This window comes from Microcaecilia unicolor, chromosome 1, assembly GCF_901765095.1.
Source record: "Microcaecilia unicolor chromosome 1, aMicUni1.1, whole genome shotgun sequence".
NCBI classification, from domain to species: Eukaryota; Metazoa; Chordata; class Amphibia; order Gymnophiona; family Siphonopidae; genus Microcaecilia; species Microcaecilia unicolor.
In genome coordinates, this window is record NC_044031.1 from 468874903 (window position 1) to 468895939 (window position 21037).

Genomic DNA, 21037 nt, shown 5'->3' on the forward strand with positions numbered 1-21037 from the left:
CTTGACTTCAATCCCCGTTTCTTCACTGTTCTTTCTCTTCTTTTATCTTCCCAGATTCCTTCTCTGCCTTCAAACATGGCCATACTACCCCAGTCATGTAAAGCTCCTTCTGTACTCCTCTAGGCTTACCAACTACTACTTACACATTCTTCTACTATGTCTCGGTTGTCTTGTTTACTTGCATATGCTCCTTTCCTCTGACACTCTTATTCACCTCTTCCACTAAGACTTCTGTGATGCAACGTAACAGAAAAACCTTTACAAAAAGGTCAGATGACCTCTTTGTGGTAAAACTTTATCAGCTTCCTGGATCGTCTGCTACTTTTGACATCAGTAACCATTTCTTACTCATTGTCATCTGTTCACACTTCTGAGCCCATCGGCTTTGCTCTCTGCTGGTTCTTTGCCTGCCTTGAATCCAAATTCGCTTGTTGAAAAATGTGGTGCAAGTTGTACAGTTCATTTTGTTGCCGGGGATCAGCACTGTGGATCCATGGCACTTTGGCTAGAAAGAAGGGAAGAATATGTCCACTCTGAGGCTGCATTAAAATTCCCCGAACCTATTATAGGCATTTATGCCAACTCTGTGGTGTAGAGGGTGTTTAACCATCCCCATTGTTTAGCTAACTCCTTAACTTTGTCCAGGGAGGAGTGATATTTATTGAGTTTAGCATCCCCAATCATTTTGAAAAATTGGCTTCTATGATTATAGGCCAGTCTCAGTTCACACAGGAACCAACATAGTAACGTGGAGGGGCATAATTGAACGAAAACGTCTATCTCCATGGGCGTTTATCTCCAAGAACGGGTCCGTGAAGGGGCGGACCAAACCGTATTTTCGAAAAAAATAGACATCCATGTTTTATTCGACAATTTGTGAGCTGGGCGTTTTTGTTTTTCAGTGATAATGGAAAATGAAAGCGCCCAGCTCAAAAACGAATAAATCCAAGGCATTTGTTCATGGGAGGGGCCAGGAGTCGTAGTGCACTGGTCCCCCTCACATGCCAGGACACCAACCTGGCACCCTAGGGGGCACTTTTACAAAAACAAAAAAAAAGATAAAAGAGCTCCCAGGTGCATAGCACCCTTCCCTTGTGTGTTGAGCCCCCCAAATCGCCCTCAAAACCCACTGCCCACAAGTCTACACCATTACTATAGCCCTAGGGGGTGAAGGGGGGCACCTACATGTGGGTACAGTGGGTTTGGGGGGGTTGGACGACTAAGCATTAAGCAGCACAATTGTAACAGGTAGGGGGGGATGGGTCTGGGTCCACCTGCCTGAAGTCCACTGCACCCCCTAACAACTGCTCCAGGGACCTGTATACTGCTGCCAGGGAGGTGGGTATGACATTTGAGGGTGAAAATAAAAAGTTGTGAAACATCATTTTTTGTGGTGGGAGGGGGTTAGTGACCACTGGGGGAGTCAGGGGAGGTCATCCCCGATTCCCTCTGGTGGTAATCTGGTCATTTAGGGCACTTTTTGGGGCTTTATTCGTGAAAAACCAGGGTCCAGGAAAAGTGCCCTAAATTCTAGCTACAAACGCATACTTTTTTTTCCATTATCGGCGAAAGGCGCCCATCTCTGTTCGGGTGATAACCACGCCCCAGTCCCGCCTTCACCATGCCTCCGACATGCCCCCGTCAACTTTGTACGCTTCCGCGATGGAGTGCAGTTGAAAACGTCCAAGTTCGGCTTTCGATTATACCGCGTTATTCGTTTTTGGGAGATAAACGCCTATCTCCCGATTTAGGTCGCAATATAGGCGTTTTTGTCTTTCGATTATAAGCTGGATAGTAACATAGTAGATGACGGCAGAAAAAGACCTGCATGGTCCATCTAGTCTGCCCAACAAGATAAACTCATATGTGCTACTTCTTGTGTATACCTTACCTTGATTTGAATCTGCCATTTTCAGGACACAGACCGTAGAAGTCTTGCCCAGAACTAGCCCCACCACCCAAACACCAGGCTCCCTTGAGAATATTGGTAGATAATCTCAGCTGCCATTTGATCACAGCCCCTCTTTAAAAATGGCTTTCAAATTCCCTGAAACCATTTCTTCGTCATAATTCTCCACAAAATCTAGGGAACTTGAAAGAAGTAGAGCCGTGCAAATTTTCTTGATTATTCTACTATAGCACAGCCAAATTCTTTCCTTCCTTTTTACCTCATTGCAAAAACTCTACCATATATCCTACTCAGCTTTTTTGCCTTAGTTAGTGTAACCTCATCCTCTCTAGCATCACCGGTTTACACCAAACATCTGTGCAGTCCACCCAGGAAGCAGGAAAAAGAATCATTTACCTCACTCACAAATCAGCATTTCCTTCCCTTCTTTTAATCCCTTTTCACTTCCAAGTTAATTTCTGTTGACTGCTCTTCTCTTTCAAGGCCCTGCGTCTCCCTTCACCGTGACTCCCGGGTCTTGTTATAATATCTTCCTGCACGGTACACTGAATTCTGGCCTCTTCCCTCCTCTTCCCTCACTGCTCTGCTCGTTCCCTCTGTTTATTCTTCTCTTCCCCTTGTTTATTTATTATTATTTATTAATTTATTAGGATTTATTTACCACCTTTTTGAAGGAATTCACTCAAGGCGGTGTACAGTAAGAATAGATCAAACATGAGCAGGAGGCAATTAGAGCAGTAAAAATATTCGAACAACAATACAAAGTATGGCATGGTATACTACTTGCAATGACAACACAACACGTGTACTAGAACATTATAATTGGTAGTGAAGGGTAAGGCAAAGTTGTAACATATAGATGAGTAAGAAAGTAGGAAGAATTAGAAAGTAAGGTGATTGATTTGAAGAAAGTTGCACGAGAGGTCAGAGAGATGGTTAAATATTATCTCAGCTAGGGTAGGAGTGGATAAACATGTCCCGCTGCAGTATGTGCAGCCCGAGTCAATCCTTGTGTGTGTGAGTGAGACTAACAAGTTAGTTACTTGTTGTCCTCCGTCTCTGAAATACATTCTCCACTGAAGTGCCCCAGGTTTCCTTTCTCTTTTTCTTTATTGTGTGTGATCTCGCATGCACTGTTAGAAAAATCTAACACTGTCTTGCTTCTCATTCTTTTGCCAGATGACATAGACGATTTGATCACCAACGCAAAAAGTATGGTCGCTGGTGCAAAGAGTATTTCCAATAATGTGCTAGATGAACTGAACCCCATTAAAGCAGATGTCGAAAACCTAAAGGGCACCATTGGAGCCACACAGAGTGCCAATTTCAACGCAGCATTGACTGAGGCAAACAACTCAGGTTTGTGTTTAGCCTAATTAGCCCAATATTAGCCTAATTTGGAGGCTACAATGAAAAGACAATTCTAGAACAGGGTATTTACGTTACTTTACTCTGAGGGTAACTGTGCAAAACCTTCTGAAGTTTATTTTGGCATAAAAATGTTTAAAAAATCACCTTTTGGGTCTTTACTTCTTCATTGCCACCACTTTAATTTGTATCTTTCTGTATGTATTGTTACCACCACTTATACATGGACATGTCAAAAATCAGCATTTCCATACAAACATTGGCATCTATACAATTAATATGTCAAGTGATGCTGCTCTTTTTATGTATGTATTTATTTATTTATTTATTTATTTGTTGCATGTTTGTTTAAAACAATTTATAGACTGCCTATCTAAAATTGAAGGGCTTATTTCCAAAAACCACTAAGTCCATTTTAGTTGCATCAGAGAAAAATCACGTTTTCATTTCCCACCAGAGGTGGAGCAAATATACAAATCTTATTTTAACTGAACTGCAGGCAAAGGCCAAACATATCTTTGATCTCAACAATTAATTACATTGGCAGATAACAGTATCATTTCTCCATACAAAACTATAGCTTATGTTTTGCAAGAAATGGACTTAGCGGGTTTTGGAAATAAGGTCTACATAATTTCAAAATATATCTCTACTTTTACAACTCATCTGGATCTTCAGTATACAGATGCCTCAATTCTGGCATTTCTTATGCTGCAAAAGTCTTATCGCATACTACTCAGGAGGTGTTAACGTGTAGGTTTATGAAATTGCCACTCCCGCTGTATCCTTTCACGTATTTCTCAAAAGGCTTCACATTCAGAAGAACCAGGGGAACTGTGAAGCTCCTGACCTGGAGATTCCAATCCCTACCTTAACATACTATGAAAAATGAGATGATTGCTTAGCTTAAGAGGGCTGGATAGTGCCTGTTTTAGCTTATTTTAGAAACATAGTAACATAGTAAATGACGGCAGATAAAGACCTTACGGTCCATCCAGTCCGCCCAACAAGATAAACTCATTTTACATGGTATGTGATACTTTATATGTCACATAGGTGCCAAAGGGGCTCATTTTCAAAACAAATAACAAGTCCAAAACACATTATAGTTGTGATTTTTGACACCCTGATTTTAGACGTTTTGCTCCACAGTCCCTTCAAATTGCAAGGGGGCATGTTTTGGGCAGGAGATGGGCGTCACCAAAAGATAAACGCTTTTCTGCAATAATGGAACAAAATAAAACCAAAATAAAGACGTTTTTGGCTAGATCTATTACAATCATGGCAAAGTGACCAAAAGGTGCCCTAAATGACCAAATCACCACTGGAGATATCAAGGCATAACCCCCTTACTCCTCCAGTGGTCACTGACCCCCCCCCCCCCCCCAGCCCCCTAAGATGTGACAGTGACAGTACAAGGCTCGGCTTTATGATAACTTCAGATATGATTGATGGCCATTCCTATTAGAGCAGCAAGCAGGTCCCAGGAGTACTACTACTACTACTAATAACATTTGTATAGCGCTACCAGGAGTAGCCTAATAATCAGTGCAGTGAACTGTAGAGAAGGGGACCCAGTCCCATATCCCAGTCTAACTGGTACACTTGTGGTGGAACATGTGAGCCCTCCAAAAACACTAAATACCTACTATACCTGCAGGTATAAGGGCTATTGTAGTGGTGTACAGTTGAGTACAGTACGTTTTTGGTGGGTTTTGGAGGGCTTGCCTTACAATATAAGGGGGTAATGATGAAGTCCCCTCCAGTGTCCCCTAGAGTGCCCCACTGCTCTGCTGAGATGTCTGTGTGACCATTCTAATAAGAATGCTGCCCCCTCCCCCACCCATCATTCATCCCAATTACCTTTTTTGTGCTTTTTTCCCTTGGACATTTTTTTTCTTTCAAAAATGGTCCTAAAAGATAGTTGTACTGAGCACAAAAACAACTAGAAAATGGCCATTTTTGAAATAAAAAGTTGGACTTTTTTCTGGTTTGAAAATGGCCATGTTTGCTACTGAATTTTTGGATGTTTTTCGTAAAACATCCAAAATCGGATTTAGATGTCACATTGAAAATGCCCCTGTACGTGTCTTTAAAAAATACTAGGGGTAAGCCAACAGAAATCATGCCTAGCTTGAATAGATTGAAACTGAAACTGTGGATATTTATACCTGCTAAGGAATAGATGTTAAATGTTAGTGTGTACAGTATATGAGTGCATGTGTATTTTGCAAAGTAAGTGCATAAATCAATTTGCGACTCAGTTCAGCCCCCAGAGCACATCTGCTTGCAGTCACGTAAAAGTACACAACCTTTTGGCACTACAGGTATTTTTATGTGCATAACCCTTGGGGTAACTTTATAAAGCAATTTGACTTATGTAGAAAGTTTATAAAATTACCCCCATAATGTACTGGTATTCATTCAGTGTTTGTCATGCTAAGAGCGATGTTGTCAACAAATTAAGAGTCGTCATTAGGAAAGCTTTTCTTCTGTTTCTAAAATTCTTGATAAATCATTCCCAGAAAATTGCATTCAACTGCTATCAAAACAAGAGTCAGGTAAAAGTCCTAACTCTGCTTTATTATGTGCTGATTCAAAAATTTAGTAGTATAAAAGAGCAACAGTGGAGCGTGTAAATAGGCACATGAGGTTTCCATGCCTCGGGATAAACCACACTGTATGATCAATTTTGGACTCTTCTCAGACTTAACATCATGCAAAATACTGCAATGCAAGATACAGATGGTAATTACCTTCTAAACCACACAATATAGTGCCTGCCAGCATTATGTCTTCAAAATATGCTTTTACATTAAAAGTTAGATTAAAAGTGAAGCCTAAGAACACAAACTGAACCTAGGTTTTGGGAATGCCAGGCGTATACTTTTTCTAAACAGTGTACTCAGAGTTTTTCAACTTCAATATTTTTCTTATTCTTTAATAAAATCCTGTGTGGTTTTTTTTTTCTTTTGTCTTTTTTCTCTCTCTTTTTTTTATGATTCACAAAAAACAGTGAAAATGTTAACAGACAAGCTCCCAGACCTTTTCAACAAGATAGAGAGTATCAATCAGCTGACAAGTTTGGGGAACATCTCAGAGAATGTGAACCGCATCAGGGAGCTGATTCAGCAGGCCAGAGACGCTGCAAACAAGGTCAGTCACCAGTTCTCCTCAACAGCACAGCTTGCCTCTAGAAATGCACCCCAAGGAGTACCAGATGGCTCCGTTCCTGAGAGCAGGAATGTAGAACGGAAACTTCCACAAGAAAAGGAGTATAAGCCAAACTGGGAACCTCCAATTCTATCATGGCATCTGTGCACCAGGATGTCAAGTGGGCATTGGTATGCCAGGAAAATGGCTGGCGTAATAGGCACACCCAAGTGATAGTATTCTATAAGTTATGTGTATAAATTGGAGACACAACCATGCTCTGCCCATATGTGTGCCCTCCTTGCAGTTACACACTAAGGGCTCCTTTTACTAAGTGGCAGTAAGCCCAACGTGGGCTTACCGCTTATTACATAGGATGTTCCACCAGGCTGATACTTCCCACCCCTAGTGGTCCATCATTTCCAGCACTACAAAAATTTATTTATTTTTGTAGCACCAGTGTGTACCCGGCAGTAATCGGGCAGTGCCGTGCGCTCTGCCCAGTTACTGCAAGGCTAGCATGGGAGCCCTTACCGCCACCTCAATGGGTGGGCAGTAAGGGCTTCCCCCTCCCGAAATGGCCACGTGGCAAGTGGTTTACTTGACGCACGACCATTTCCTGTAGGAAAGCGAGACTTTTACCAGCTGTGGTAAAAGGGGGCCTCGCGCTGACACCAGCGCAGGCCCCTTTTGCTGCAGCTTGGTAAAAGGGTCCCTAAAGCACTTATGTGCCACCTTATAGAATAAAGAGTAAAGCACTTACGTGCATAAGTGTCGCTGTTCTATGCACTTACCCATGCATCCAGTTATCAAATTGTTCTTTGTATCTGTAGAAGCATGGAAATCGTGATTTAAGACTGGCTAACCTCATTTAACCTCATTCCTAATGGCCTGGAGGCCTTAGGTACCATCCTCATTTCAACACACCATCCATAGTGTTTGCAAATGTTGACCCCCAAGCCCACAGATTAACCCCTTCCAAACCCTCATCTCATTTTGAAATAATACTTTTCTGATACAAGATGAAATAGGTCTGAGGTGATTCAAGAGACCCTAGAATAGCATGTAGAGAGTTTTCCAGGTGAGATTGGAACCTGGATTATCATTAAATCAGGACACTGATGCATGGAGGAAAATAATTTTCAGGCAAATGCCAACCTTATCCCCAATAACTTTTCTTGGAGCTCGAGGGTCAGAAAGGGAGAGAGTGTGCTCAGTCATACTCTGAGTAGGAGCGATTGGAAGAGATTGCTAAGCTAGAAAATGAGGAAAAGACAACAGCAACAATAAAATATAATTAACTCCCAGATAGGTTTCATATGAACATGACCTCAGCTGTAAAGAAAGCTGTCTTAGCAACTTGTTTCCGTTAGCTCAGCACAGCTCAGGTTCTGTGCTAGAGCAGTGTCTTGTGCAATTTTACATGCCCTGACGCAAGGCCCAAGTGTTCACTTACTCTCTCTTCCACAAATAACACCAAGCATGAGTGTGTGTGTGTGTGTGTGTGAGTATGGTTACCAGTACCTCTTTTATCAATCCCACGGTAAAGAACTGAGATTTTTGTGCAGCATAATTTGATTCCTAAATGAAATAGGATTTGGTTTTTCAGTTCCTGAACAACTACACTATTTGTTATCAGAAGATCATTGGAGACTAACAGCACTATACAACATTACATAATGCAGCACTTAATGAGCCAGTTGACTCCACCACGTTCTTAAACAAGAATCCCCTTTTTAATTGAGGAATAGCTACATGAATCATGGGGAGAGATGTGTGTGGGGGAGGGGGTGTGGTAATTCTGTAAAGTGGGCCCTAACATTTACACACCAGTTACACATGTAAATGTTTAGAATAATAGCATATAGGCTTGTAACATAAATGCCAAAATCTCACTTAAGTACTATTCTGTAAATACATAAATATCTTACTTACAGAATATTTTACAGGTAGGCGGCGCATGGGTAATACTCACACTTACACGCATAACTTATACAATACTATAAAACACAAGTGTAACTCCAACATTTAGAAATGAGCCTTTACACCATCTCTGTGGCTGGTGAAAGATCTCATACCTAACAGTACACGCACATATATACTTGGACATGCTAGGAAAGGTGCCTATTTTCCTTTCTAGGATATGCAAATGTATGTACATATAGGCAGACTGTCATAGAGTTGCCCTTATTCGGTATATAGCACTAGAAACCAGAGATACAGGTAAATATGGCACTTGCACCTTATCGCCTCGGTAGCAGAACTTTTATTCCATTTACTTCTTATCGGACAGGTTAATATTCCCATGAGGTTCAACGGCAGCTCTGGAGTAGAGGTTCGCCCTCCAAGCAACCTGGAGGATCTGAAGGGCTACACTGCACTTTCTCTGTTCCTCCAAAGACCCACATCAAGATTAGATCGCCGTAGGCGTCAGCTGTCTTCAAAAATGTTTGTGATGTACTTGGGTAATAAAGATGTAAGTATTGTTGTATTGTAATGTTTTGTGTCCATATTTCATATGTTCATGATTGTAATCGGCTTAGAATTACTTTTAATAACAGAATATAAATCATAATGAACAAATAAATACAGTTTTTCTTCATCCGCATATAACAAGGAATGTATTCATTTTCCTTGGAAAAAAGAAAGCTATCTTAGTTAATGTTTTTTTCTTTTTCGTATTAGTTTGAACATTTACTAGCTCCACTGGCCCATGTTATTTAATGCAGGGTCCTTGTTATACGATGATGCCTGTTCACTAATAACCAGTAGCATAGCCAGACAGCCGATTTAGTGCGGGCCCGAGATCAAAGTGGTTGGGCTGAACATTTCATGTCCACTGTCACTGCCCTCCCTGTGCCACCCCACTCCACCCCTGCCTAAAGAAAAAACAAAATTGAACTTCTGCCTCCCCTCCCAGTGCCCCCCTCCCAAAGTAAATGAAATACCTGTGCTGGTTGAAATCCCCAAGTCCCACCAGCCAAAGACCTCCTTCTTGCCAAAGTAACTTACTTCTTGGGCAGCCGCCAACACTGTCCTCGAATTGCTACTACCAGATGCCGGCCTCCACCTATGCTCAGTTTCACACATGTGTGAAAACTGAATATGTGCACGGTGGAGGGACCTGAAGCTGGCAACAGCGGCTCGGGGACAGTGCTGGCGGACGCCCAAGAAATAAGCTCATTTGGCTGGAAGGAGGTCTTTGGCTGGTGGGGCTTGGGGATCTCCACCAGCCACACAAAGGGAGATGAAATTTTAGGTGGGCCTGAGCCCAAATTGGGTGGGCCACTGCCCACCCCTAGCTATGCCACTGCTAATAACATGTTAATGGCATTAACATGCAGTAACACGGTAGCACACTTTAGAATGTCCATCTGTACTATTTGACTATTTCTATAGCAGAAAGATGATAATTTCACTGTTGGTGGGATTAGGGGTGGGGTAGAAGGGGAGTGTATTATGTAATTTAAAATGATAAAGAGGCTGGTGACACCTTATAGATGAGTTTCTGAGGACTAGAGTCTACTTCATCAGATGAATGAAGTGTAGCTCAGGAGGTGGGTAAATGTAGATGAACATTGAGTGGATGTGTTGGGGATGGGTGGAAGAAAAACAGGGGTATACAGAGCAGGATGTGGAATAATGGGAATGAAAACAGCAGCATAATTAAGCTTATAGCTGTGAAAGTTCAGAAAAAACATCAACGGGATGATCTAAGAGTCCATTCACCCTTGTAGTGGGCCATGAGGTCATTGTCCTTCTTCAGGCCTAAAGTGATGTTCTAGCTCAGTTTCATGAGTGGGTGTCTCTTTATAAGTTCAGATAGTAAGGACACACAGCCATTACATCGGCCTAGACTGTTACACAATGTATCAACCTTTTTAGAGGTTTGAGTTCTTCATTGCATGATATACCGCCTATCAGAATGCTATAATTTATTCACATTCTATCACACACCTAAGCATTTGCACCAGTTATAGGACTGGTATAAGTGATCACACCTTACATTTACTGTGTTTTTGGCCACTTGTACTAGTATTCGATAAAGGAAAATAGAAGCCTACTTCTCTTTATAAAATAGGCCTGAAATAATGAGGCATCTATTTTTAAGTGCCAAAAATGTACCTATTTTGAGCCTATTCTATAAAGAAAAGTAGGTGCCTACTTTCCAGTATAGAATACCAGCATAATATGTCAAACACGTGGCATTCACGAGCATATTTTGGCAATTATGTGTTCACTTGGCACCTAAATATTGTTGCTCTCCTTTTTATAGAATTGTCCACTTTATGCACAGATTACTGAAAATGATCTGTCTGGAGAAAGGCTGTGGTTTCAGACGGGGCGAGGGCAGGAAAAAAAGTGTATATGTTCAATGGCAAAATTCAGCTGATGAACACATATCTTATTCTTTGAAGTGCTGATGGATAAACAGCAAGTCTAACTTTAAATATCTAGCTAAAAAGTTAGTTATGCGTGGATTTTCAAAGCCAGCGTTCATGTGGATAGTGCCACTGAAAATACTTGTACATTAGAGTCAGTATTCAAAGCGATTTAAACAGCCTAGAGAGGTTTCTGGCTGTTAAAATCGCTTGTCCAGTGCTAACCATGGATGTTCAGTGCACTTAACCAGTCAGTGCCACTGAATATCTGCGGTTAGTATCTAAGGGCCCTGTTTACTAAGCAGCATTATAGGCACATTAACATTTTTAATGTGTATTAACCATGTACGTGCCTACAATATCCCTATAGGCACCTACATGGTTAGCACATGCGCTTAGGCGTGCTAAAAACACTATCGCACCTTAATAACCAGGGCCCTAAGCCAAAACTGGCAAATTTCTGGACGATCCAGGGGTGGAGTCAGCACTTACCTGGTTAATGCCAATATTCAGCGCATTTACTGCATCAAGTAACCGCATAAAACACAGTCCTATCTTTACACGGTTCACTATATGTGATTATGTGCTGAACATTGCTCTTAACCACTTAAGTGTTAGCTGGCTATGTACCAGATTTGAAAGCTGTCACCCAGACATGGCCTGACATTGTGGTGGTAAAAAAACAAAACGCTGCGGACTGAATATTTACCCGTTAAATTTTAAGTTAGACATTTAGATGGTTAATGACCTCTTAAAATTCTCTCATTATCTTCCCCCTCCCCAACAGCCAATTTAACTCTCCAGTGTCCTTCCCTTGCACTTAATCCTAGGATCCCAGCCCTAATGCTCTGCACTAGTATCATATCTCATTTCCCCAAACACATCCCGCATGACAATATATTATCTATTACATAAGAACAACAACATTTAAAATGTAGTTTGCTGTAAATCCTATCACATAAGGATTATCATTGTTGCACTAAAAACAACCAACTCTCCCCCCTCCCCAATTTATGAACTCTGAACATTTCCAGATCACGCAAAATAGTTATTTTGCTGTATTATACTGCTTTTTATAAAACTCTATATTTTTTGCAATGCAAACTGTTTTGGGTCCCCTTTTTTACAGTAAAAAGGATGTATATTGTACCATATTTAGGTACCATTGTTTTTGGTTCCTTGCAGTATTTCAAAAATAAATGATGATGAAGTGAAATGAAGTGCTAGCAGAATTTTCCAGTAAACATGTTTTGAAATGCTTTCCCTCTCTCAGACTTCTAAGGACTACATTGGCATGGCGATCCAAGATGACAGGCTTGTGTGCGTTTACAACCTGGGAGGCAGAGAGGCTGAGCTTGATGTCAAGCACCTGGTGACTCAGAGTAAAACTGAAGAAGCCATCATGGACCGGGTGACTTTTGAACGGTAAGAAGCTGTTACATCTTTTCAATTTTTCATCAAAAATCATTATTGAATGGTTGGAAAAATACACTTGATATCTAAAAATGGGATAAATGGATGGATGATTATTTCTGTTGCATGACTGGGCCTTCAATGTTACTCCCGCTGTTTGGACTACTTCCCCAGTAGCTCCTTGTGTAATACTGGGTCTGTGTCCTCGGTATCTAGCTGGATAGTAAATTGATGACATTTTTCTTTTCCTATCTCACCTCTAGAAGCCGCCGTATGTTGCCAAAGCACAAAATTGATGCTTAAATCATTTACAGTGTAGGCGTCTGTCAGGACAGTGTTTCCAAATGTTTTGTGCATAGCACGACAGTAATGAATCTCACTCCTAAGTCAGGGTATGTGGAGTATGATCTCACTCTCTCAAATTTACTGCTGACACTCAAAGTAGTTTAGTTTATTAGCATTTGCTATACCACCTTACATCATGCCAAAGAGAGCTTCCCTCTGGAGTTTGTAAGATGTTGTCTGTATAGGCAACCTCTCCAAGTGTGCTTGAAAATTCCTTAGCAAAGTTCTGGGGTTTCTGTCCCATTTTAAACCACAAAATTCCACTACTTTCACCTATTCATCTCTCTCTCTGTTCCTGAAGTGCTGTGATTATGAAGTAGACAAAGGTTAATGAAATGTGTACTACATTACTGCAAAGCGTCATTCTAATTGGTTTTGGTCTCTGCAGATTTTTACATTTTGCAACTTTTGGTTTCAGAATTTACCAGTACGCTATGCTGACTTACACAAAAGGAGCCACTTCTTCCAAACCAAGTACCGAGAAGTATAAAACTGATGTGAATGAAAAAACACTGCTAAATCTGGATCCCAGTTCTGTTGTCTTTTACGTTGGAGGATATCCTGTAGACTTCACGGTAAAGGCAGATGTGGTTTGGAGGGATTGATTGTAGCACTGCTGTAGAGTTGCATCAGAGGAGGTTTGTTTTGAGGGTTCCCTTCCATCAAGGCTTCCTATTTCAACCACATGGAGATGATATATTGAGACCCAAAGGGCTGGAGTATAATCCCTTAAATCTAGGCCACCCATGCTTACTGACAGCTAGCCTCTCTTTCCCAGCTGTAAGGGAGTGTGTAAGTGAAATACCTCTGGATTCTATATATGGCGCAGAAAAATTGGCATCTAAATTTAGGTGCAAATCCCAGATGCGCATATATCTAAATCGATTAATGAGCTATCAACAACAAGTGAATAGGCCTTATCAATAATACCACTTAATTGGCACTAATTTGGGTTCATGTGTGCATCTTCCTGTGTAGTATTCTGTAACACTCTGTGCCTAAACCCCCTACTGCACAACTCAAAAAGGGGTTTGACCAGGGGAGGGACATTGGAGTTCTAAAATGTTACGTGTGGTTTTATAGAATAACTCCATTTGTGCATTGAAACACCAATGACGCAAATTCTGGCACTCAACTCTAGGCACGGGAATCGGCTCTAAGAGCTACTCTATAAAGCGCACTCAACTTGCAGCACCCAGCACCCTTTCAAGAATAGCAGAGGAAATTTATTTTGGTGCTGATTTTTGAGCTGCCAATAGGCAAGTTAAGTTTTCATTAATAAACCAAATATAACTTCAACACAAAAATTTTTGTATAAAAAATGATGTGCTCAGTTCCACCAAGGGCAGCCACACTAGGGTGAGACTGAATTAGGAAAGCCATCATGGCACACCATAGTTCTTGTTCATAATTCAATAATAATGATTAAATAATAGTGCACCGCAAATGTCCAATAGTAAACAAAACAATGTAATTGCACTTATATGAAACTGCACTTATATGAAACTGATAAATCAGTGCCATGAGATTGGTGTCTAGTTGCAGAAACACAGCAATATTCGAAAGGCTAAGTATGCTGCTAAACATGTTTTGACAAAGGTGCTCTAAAACAAACTAACATCCTCTCACATCCTCAACTTAGATCTGGGTTTCGCCTGTCTCTTCCTCAGGAGGATGTAACACAAATCCCATAGGGGTACCTTAACCAAGACTGGCTTAGCCACATAGGGCCAGATTCTATATATGGCGCCTGAAAAATCTGCATGAAAAACATTTCCGCCTAAGCATATTCTATTAGATTTAGGCGCAGTATATAGAATACGCTTAGTTGATATCCCAGCGCCTAAAACTACGAACCTCCATTTATAGGAACGAAAATGTAGCATAAATCCCTGCGCTTAGATTTACACAGACTGGGTCATATTCTAAGTGCGCATAAATTTGGGAACGCTCATGAAATGCCCATTGCCATGCCCCTTTTGAACTGCGTGCTTTAGAATTTAGACACAGTTCGGGGGGGGTCACGTAATGGATGTGGAGGGTGAGCCTAGTACATAGTTCAGGACTACCTGGGAGCATAGTCTCTGCATTGATTAGTGAACATGGAGTAGGGGGGAGGGATGGGGGAGGGTGTTGGGGGGTAAGGATAGGGGTTTAACACATAAAATGTGAATGGGACATGTGTGATGTTTACTTCCTTATTTTGTCTATTGTTTGACATTCACGTTCAGTTACCTGATGTTCTTACACTTCTGTAGTTTTCTGTGTACCATTCTTTAATAAAAAGATTTTCCCAAAAAAAAAAAAAGAATTTAGGTGCAGATCATTACAGAATACGCTTAGCGAGTTATGCACATAAATTCTAATTATTGCCAATTAGTTCTTATTATTGCTTGTTAAGTGCTGTTAAAACCACTGATTGGCTTGTTAAGCCAATTAAATTATGCGTGTTATGGATTGTGCTCAGATTTCAGTGCGGAATGCTAGGCGCAATATATAGAATCCAGCAGATAGTGTGGCAGCACTTGAGGGAACTGAGCACATAATTTTTGATACATTTTTGTTTTGATGTTATATTTGGTTTATTAATGAAAAAATAACTTGCTTATTGTGAACATTCATTAGTTGTACTCCCTACATATGGTTTGGCTGATATTTGAGCACCATTTACTGAATGTAGCCTATAGGCTAGATTCTGTATATGGCACCGAAAATGGGTGCTGAGCGCTATTCTACAAATGGTGTTCCAAGTCGGGCACTGTTTATAGAATAGCACATAGTGCCGGGATTCATGCCCAATTTTGGGTGTGAGGATTTATCTGCCGTATTCTGTAACACCACGTAAATTCTTGGAATGCCCTTGACCCTCTCATGGCCATGCCGCCTTTTCAGATCCACATGTAAAAATTTATGCACGCATCTTTATAGAATACAGACTACACAGATGTGTGCATAAATTCTAATAATTGCCAATTAGCTCTAATAATTGTTAGCACCCAATTATTGGCACTAATTGGCTTGTTTAATTAGATTGCGCAAATTGAAGGTGCACCCAAATTTCTGTGTGCAATTTTTAACATCATGTATACAATTAGGAGAATAACATGTAAATACAAGGGGGGCATTCACATGAGTGGAGTATGAAAGGGGCACGAGCGGTGCAGCTTCAGAACACTGGAAGTTACGCATGCCCTTGCATTATTTAGGCTTCCACAGTTATGCTAGATCTATGGCTAGTGTAATTGCGGGCTCCTAAATTTTCGGTGTGCCAATGCCAGGTTGCACTCGAATTCTATAACAGAATCTGGGTGTCCATATGCCATTATGGAGCAGGCTATCACACATGGCATCGAGGCACCTAAAAGGAGGTGCCTATTTGTAGAATTGCCTTCATGGTGACTAAAATAGAATTACAATGGCCTTTTAATGACTTTATACATTTTCAGGTAACTGTTGTATTGGCATTAAATGCATTTCCATTTTTTTTCTTTCTGGTGCCAGCCTCCTCCTAAATTAAACTACCCTCATTTCGAAGGATGCATTGAATTAGATGACCTCAATGAGAATGTTGTTAGTTTGTACAACTTCAGGAGAACATTTAATCTGAACACCACTGAAGTGGAACCATGCAGAAGGTAAAGAGAGGAAAACATTGATTTTATTCTGGAAGAGGCTTATATGATTGTTTATCTCTTCTGCTCTATGGTCGTTTATAGAGCTGCACTGCTTTTACACTGGTCAGTCAAACAGAGCAGTGACTTCCTGATCTCACTGGTTGGCCAGCAGATGGTGATTGTTTTCTTTAAAGCTGTACCAGAAGTGACAGTTTGTTTTCTTTTTCCTGCCTAACTGTGAGGTAATCAGTCAGTTTGGAAGTAGAGGGGGAAAACCTCTCTGCTGAGACCCTGTGATCAGTTATATTCTGTAACTGGTGAGCAGCTAAATGTCCTGTACTTTCCAGACACTATTCACTATTTTCCAGGCAGTGATAAAATGTTTAGATAGTTTATAATTAATCCTATTTCAGTTAACTGTTATTGTGTGCTGTTTTTCTCCATGCTTATCTGCTGACCCCTTTTATGTCTTCCCTCTCCGTCCCACCCCCCCCCCCCTTTCCCTATTTTCCTTAACCCTTTCCTTCCCGCTGGCCTACAGCCCAGTTGTGTCCGGCCTCCCTAATTGGTTTGGCCTCCTCCTATCTGTTTAATAGTTCACTGTTCAATATTTTATGAGAATAAACGCAATTGTTTGTTCACTCTGCTTGTCTGGACCGACTAAGAATCCTGGTGGTTTGTGGTTTGGGTCTGTGAGTGCTTTCTAAGAACTGTGGGACCCCTGGGAGTGTAGCCTCTAGTAACCTAGAAATCATTGGTGATAATTTGAACGGGAGACTCACCCAGAGGAGGTTGTGACCCAATCGGTGGGAGGAGGGTGCTAGTGTAGAGCACAAGTGGAAGGTGCAGGCGGACCTGAACTGTGCCGGGGACAGACTCCTGGTGGCCGCAGGGTTAGCCCCAAGCGGGTGACTAGGCGTTTTGTGACAGTATCAGAATACTTTGCAATTGTTTAAACATTTAGGGGTCTTTTTACTAAAGGACGGTAGGACTACCACTGCGTTGGCATGCAGCAAATTAGCCCTACCACCGGGCTACTGCAGGAGCCCAGTGGTAGTCCCTGTCTCTGCTGTGCACCAATTCCAGCACAAGAAGATACATTCTTATTTTCTAGCGGGGTGTGCCCGGCGGTTATTGGTTACTGCCAGGGTAGTGCTGGAGCCATTACCGCCTCCTAAATAAGAGGGCAGTAAAGGATCCCTCAGTAAATGGTCACACGCCAATGCCTCGGCTTAGCGCTGCTTGGTAAAAGAGGCCCTTAGTATGACCTTTGAAAGTACGTTAGTATAATGGGGGGTTTTCTTAGTTCATTCACAATTTGTGTTCAAAGTGTTCTGTTTCAACCTTGACACATTCACGAAGTCTTTGACACTGCCAACTAAATGTTATTTTGCTAAAACAGATCTTAACAGTCACTTCCTGAAAGATGTCATTTTGAAAACAGGTATCATCCAGTTTTTACAGCATCTTGCAGTACATTTGTTTTTGGATTATTTAGAAAAATGTTGGAGGTCCTGTTTTTTTTTTTTTTTTTTCGAACACCGTGTAGATTTTCTGTAACCCCAAAAATTGAGAAACAAAGTGATGCATAGCCAATGTCATTCTTGTTTCCTTGGGTATCTGAGTCCTACTGTACAGAGTCAAATTGAGCAGTGCCATGAGTGCTGCCAAGAGCTAGTTCCATTGTGACAATGAGAGTTCAGATTTAGAGCACTCCAATGGGATTGAGAATTCCTCCCCCCCCCCCCCAAGTCAAATTTTAGAACCTCCCAGTCGGATTTAGCACCCACTGTATTTGGACTGCACATTGGCCATGCCAAATAACCTTCCAGAACCTTTAGTAAATGTTACTGAAAATGCTCCAACTAGATCTCTATGCTGATGGAGACTAGGAACTAACGGCCCACTTGTGGCCTTTCAAGCTATCTGGTTTCCATGACTGGGTGTGACACGATTTGAAGGAGAAAGTCTTTGGTTTGCATCTGTCAGTTCATTTTGCTAAATCAACAGCTGGCAACTGGGTGCTGAAATGTTGGCTCTTCTTTTGTCATCAATGTACATACAGTACTTAAACAATAGTACAAGTTAAGGGGTGAATTCTATATTTGGTGCCGAAAAAAGCGCTATTCTATAAACTGCGCTTAAAGATAGGCACAGTTTATAGAATAGCGCTTACACTTGGAAATCACAGTTTTTAGGTGGGGCTATTTGCACCAACTGAAACGTGGTGAAAATATTCACACCTAAATTAGGCCCGTATCCCCCTCATTCTATAACAATGTGCATAAATGTTAGTAACGCCCCCATTCTGCCCATAACCTTACCATTTCCGCGCCCCATTTTTTTGAGCTCATGCCTAAATTTACGTGTGTATATTTCAATTAAATCTACAATTATCGGCACTAATTAGCTAAATTGCACACACAAATTGGGCGTCGATGCTCAAATTCACTGATTTGACCTTGGAAGACTCACCTTGTTACTTGAGAGAACAAAACTATGTTTAGAAAAGGATATGCAGAACTTATATTCTTTTTTCATGTTATAGATTATGGTTGTCAATAATAGGCATTCACTGTTTCACCACAGACTGTGGAGACAGGCTCTGCATTAGCCTTGCTGAAAGATTACAGACGTTTGAGCCTTTAGTAGGCAGTATGACATTTCTCAATATGTTTTCAGTGAACCTGTGTTGGTTCTTCCTCCTTCCTGTGTCTTGCTGATGTCTCACTATTCAATATTACAGACACAAAGAAGAGTCAGACAGTAACTTCTTTGAAGGAACGGGCTACGCACAAATTATCTCAGAACTCAACCCCTCCGTTTCTTTGCGCTATGAACAGACAATTCAGACAACAAATGACAACGGCCTACTGTTTTTTGCAGAAAAAGAGGTACCATGTGTGTCGCTTATTTTAGAAAGCTTTTCTTTTCTTTTGTATTTAGAGATTGCTATTGTTTGTCTTATCCCCAAAAGCTCATTGATCTTGCTTTGCTCGAAGTGTTGTGCATTTAATTTCAGTTCTAGTCCTCTCAGTACATGAGAAATATTGAGGTGTTTGAAATGATAGCAGGGTGCCACTGCCATGTGATTAGGGAGGAGTTTGGGCGGAGCACGGATGCAGTCGTGATTTACATGCGTACTATATAAAATATGCAGTTTTCTACCCATGTTCATGTGTACCAGCTCTCAAAATGATGTAAATACACACACATTTGTTTTATTCTTGGTTTTTGTAGGATTTCTACAAGTATTTTATAAAATAGACATCTTTTTGCCCTTCATACGTAAATGACTTTTAACCAACTTGCCCTCTAAGGGTGTAATTCTGCAGCTGTTTTACACTGTAAGAACACACATAAATGCCAGTATTCTAGGCATTGACATGCATTTTTGAACATATACACCTGACCATTTTGCAGCGACGCAGTATTCTATAAGTATGTGTCAAGATGCAACGGTGTGTACTTTGTAGGTGGGCGGTCACATGGGTGGCATTTGGGCAGAATGTGAGCAGGACGTGCTCATGTGTAGATTATAACATTTATGTGCATTCCTTCACAATCTAGGCATGAGCATTTACATCAGCTCTATGACTGCTGCAAATGTCTGCATGTGTAAAGTAGCTAATGATAGTATCCTGTAAAGAAAAGTACACACCTGCTTTTCTTCAGGCTTCAGATAGATGCTTTCCTAACATTCATAGCTGCCCCCTTATGAAATTATCCCTAGGGGGTAATGCCATAGAGTGGACACCAGCATAGAGAATGACACTTGGACAGGAACTGAGACAGAGCCTGTGGGGATGGGGCAGAGACAGAGTCCGTGGGGACGGGGACAAACTTTGTTCCCATGTCATTCTCTACTGTGAAGGCTGTCAATGAACTGGATAGTTATTTATGTTCAAGTAAAACAGACCACAGTGTTTTCATTTGTTGGAAAAACAAACAAATGTGCTGGCCACAACTGACAAAATATGCATGGGGGATCCTGTGCATTTTTGCTACCAGCACGTCTTCTGAGAAGACATTTTCTTTTGTTGGAAGGATCGTGGAAGACAGGAGAGCTAGACTGAGTCCTGAGTCCTGAGATTCTTCATCCACAGATTAAAAATTCATAACTGCTTCATAGGGCCATATTTCTCCCCTGCTAGAGCATACAGAGTGAGTTGTATTTTGTACCCCTGGACATTTTAACAGGGTGGATTATGGTTCCTTGGGGTAGTAGAAGTGAGCTATTGATGGGGTTGGAAGGGTAGAGGGTGGGGGGGGTATAGTTGTTCATTGTTATTATTGTTTTCTATTTGTGATTTATAAACAGTTGCACAGAATATTGTTCCTTTTTATACTCTAATAAGGAATATTTGAACATAAAATCATAAGTGTTCAAGGCTTCTGCAGATGAGGACAGAGCCCGTGAGGAAGGGGTGGAGACGGGGACACAGCCTGTTGGGGGGGCAGGGACAGAGACAGGGCCTGCAGAGGCAGGGCAGGGACAGAGCCAGAGCCGGTGGGGACAGGGACAAACTTTGTCTCCTCATTTTCTACACCAACATTTAAATGCTAAATACACACTGATTAGAATACTAGCATATGTGCATGTATTTGTGGACATGAATGTATTTATGGCATTTTCCTGTGTATATCTTACATAGCACATATTTGACAGATGGCTGTATATATGTAGGCAAAGTATGGGCAGAGCATGGGTGGGACTCATACTTAAGGAAAATAACACTGAAGTGCAAGAACACAGGAAGCCTTACAGAGTCCGTGAAGACAGTCTAACAGTAAGGTCAACAGATGAGCCTTCCAACAGTTAATCACATGTACAATTAGTGAATTCTCAAGGA

The 21037-nt window shown here is 41.2% G+C and overlaps 1 protein-coding gene across 1 annotated transcript in view; it reads left to right on the plus strand.

The window, feature by feature from the left end:
• The window catches only part of LAMA3 (laminin subunit alpha 3), a 407718-nt gene that overhangs the window by 341352 nt on the left and 45329 nt on the right, over positions 1–21037 (plus strand). Inside the window, 7 exon segments of the mRNA XM_030188133.1 lie at positions 3089–3268; positions 6294–6433; positions 8724–8906; positions 12086–12237; positions 12989–13145; positions 16072–16205; positions 18931–19078. Of these exon segments, the coding sequence (XP_030043993.1) occupies positions 3089–3268; positions 6294–6433; positions 8724–8906; positions 12086–12237; positions 12989–13145; positions 16072–16205; positions 18931–19078 (1094 nt within the window).